This window comes from Ceratotherium simum, chromosome 7, assembly GCF_057802395.1.
Source record: "Ceratotherium simum simum isolate JZ-2026a chromosome 7, ASM5780239v1, whole genome shotgun sequence".
Taxonomy (NCBI): domain Eukaryota; kingdom Metazoa; phylum Chordata; class Mammalia; order Perissodactyla; family Rhinocerotidae; genus Ceratotherium; species Ceratotherium simum.
In genome coordinates this window covers 74,363,709-74,366,336 of record NC_141906.1, presented here as the reverse complement: position 1 = coordinate 74,366,336, position 2,628 = coordinate 74,363,709, and the positions used below count along the sequence as shown (strand labels likewise).

Sequence of the window (2,628 nt, the reverse complement as noted above, 5' to 3'; positions counted from 1 at the left end):
GAGCTGCTTTTATTTATTTTTTTTATTTTATTTTTTTTTGTGAGGAAGATCAACCCTGAGCTAACATCCATGCTAATCTTCCTCTTTTTGCTGAGGAAGACAGGCTCTGAGCTAACATCTATGGCCAATCCTCCTCCTTTTTTTCCCTGCCCCCCCAAAGCCCCAGTAGATAGTTGTATGTCATAGTTGCACATCCTTCTAGTTGCTGTACGTGGGACGCGGCCTCAGCATGGCCGGAGAAGCGGTGCGTCGGTGCGCGCCGGAGATGCGAACCCGGGCCTCCAGCAGCGGAGCGTGTGCACTTAACCGCTAAGCCATGGGGCCGGCCCATGAGCTGCTTTTATATAAATTGTTTCTATAAAGCATAATAATTTGAGTCTCTAATGCTTCTATATTGAGAGTATAATTAATCTCTAGTTTTGCTCTATTTGCTTTGATTATCACGTTTGAAAGATTTTTATTATTTTCATTGTATCAAATGAAATAATGTCGAAATAGCATGGAAGATATCTACAGAATAGCAACGCAATCATAGATAACTGGAGATGTGCAATGTGTAGACGGGAGTTTTAGGGGAATCTTTAGACCTACCCACAATTACCTAGGGCTAAAATATCGTTTTAGATAAAATCATGGTTGTAGGAGACAAAGGTTTTAGGCTTTATAGCTTATTATGTTTGGGATCCTAGACATTTACACAAACTAAGTAAAACTTCAATTCTTCCGTTTTTAAAAGGGAATAATACTAGGGTTTTCCTGGAAGGAATACTTTAAATATGAAATAAAGTCACCTATTTAAAGTTCTTGGCAAAGTGCTTGATATTTCATAAAATCTCAATAATATTGCTACTATCATCTTCATCATCATCATTATCATTGTTGTTCTTATTGTTATTTGTGTTATTATTAAAAAATAAAAATAGGACTCCTTTAATGGTCAAGAGTCTTTGGTTTAATTCTTAGTATTTGCTTCTCCATGCGTAGTAATTGTAATATAGGTTCAAAGGAAGTGGTCTGGAAAGGAATTTGGGACATGTGTTCTACGGTAAAATGTCACTGAATTGCCAAAAATTTGCACAGAAAACTAACAAATTACATATTTCATCAAACCAAAGGCCTATTTCTGGTATGACATCATCACTTTGATTCTATTCATGAACATGTTCTACGATCCAGAATTTTTTTCAGGGCAATTTTGACATCCTTATTCCGCAGTCTGTAGATCAGAGGATTCAGCGTAGGCACAATGATGGTATAGAACAAAGAGGAAACTTTCCCTTGATCCATGGAGCTCACAGATGATGGCTGCAGGTACATGAATGCTGCAGATCCAAAGAAAATAGCAACAGCTGAGATGTGGGAACTGCACGTGCTGAAAGCTTTGGACCTGCACTCAATGGAGCAAATTTGGAGGATGCTGGAGATGATGAAGATATAGGAGGCAAAGATAGTTAAAGCAGGAATCAGAATGTTAAATGCACTCAAGATTAGAACCAATAATTCATTGACGTAGGTGCTGGAACAGGATAGCTCCAACAGTGGAAAGAGATCACAGAAATAATGGTTAATCACATTGGTCTTACAGAAAAGGAGTCTCAACATAAAGCCTGTTTGGATTGTAGATCCAATGACGCCCAAAATATAAACTCCCACTGTGAGCCAGAAGCAGATGCGATAAGACATGATGACATTGTAAAGCAATGGGTTACAAATGGCAACATAGCGGTCATATGCCATTGCAGCCAACATGTGACACTCTGCAATACCAAAAGCAATGACTAAATAGAGCTGAGTCATGCATTCAGTGTGGGAGATGATGTTCTTCTCTGTCACAAAATTCACCAGCATTTTGGGGGTAATGACAGAGGACTGGCAGAAATCTATGAGGGACAAGCTGCTGAGGAAATAGTACATGGGGGTATGCAGGGGAGAACTGAGCCTAATCAGTGTGATCATGCCCAGGTTCCCCACCACCGTGACCACATAGATTCCTAGGAAGAGGAGGAAGAGGGACAGCTGGAGTTCTGGCTGTTCTGTTAGCCCAGCAAGGATGAACTCAGTCACTGTGGAATGATTTCCTTCTGTCATTTTCCTCTGGGAATTTTATGTAGGAAGAGACGAAGAAAAATTATGGTAGGTATTTATTGTCTCACCGTACAATGAAGTGTGAAACAGTATTCAAGTCTTTTCAACCAATTGGCTCCAGTTCTCTGCATATCCCTGATCTATGTTAGCAGTCAAGGACCCTGAGATCTCAGTAATGTGAGACATATAAATAAATATCAGAACTATCCCTTTTTTGTTCAATGGTGTAAGAGTGGATCTTAGTACTGTCCAGTCTCTGACCATCCAAAGAACTTTTCCGTTAACTTTGATTGAGTGTTATAAGAACTTTCCATGACTTGTTGATATTCCTCTCAACTCTTCTGCAGAGCAAATACTTGTATGCTTATTCATATATTAGGTAACAGAGGCTTATAGTGGTTGGATATTTTCCCATAGTTCAGCATGTAATAAGTAAATGATCCAGGATATGAGATAAGACCTGTCTGTCTCACCTTCCATCTCTTATTTTAGCTACTCATGTCCGCCTTTCTATCTTTGTCTCTTTGTCATATCAGGAAAACT

The 2,628-nt window shown here is 39.3% G+C and overlaps 1 protein-coding gene across 1 annotated transcript; it reads right to left on the bottom strand.

Annotated features, from left to right (window-relative positions):
- Positions 1 to 1,152: 1,152 nt before the first annotated feature.
- Positions 1,153 to 2,091, bottom strand: LOC101401320 (olfactory receptor 8G3-like). Its single transcript, XM_004427455.2, has one exon. It carries the CDS (start codon positions 2,086 to 2,088, stop codon positions 1,153 to 1,155), a length of 936 nt encoding a protein of 311 aa, XP_004427512.1. The 5' UTR covers positions 2,089 to 2,091.
- Positions 2,092 to 2,628: the final 537 nt, after the last annotated feature.

Coding starts and splice junctions, on each gene's coding strand:
- LOC101401320 (XM_004427455.2), bottom strand. CDS start 2,088: ATGACAGAAGGAAATCATTCCACAGTGACTGAGTTCATCCTTGCTGGG.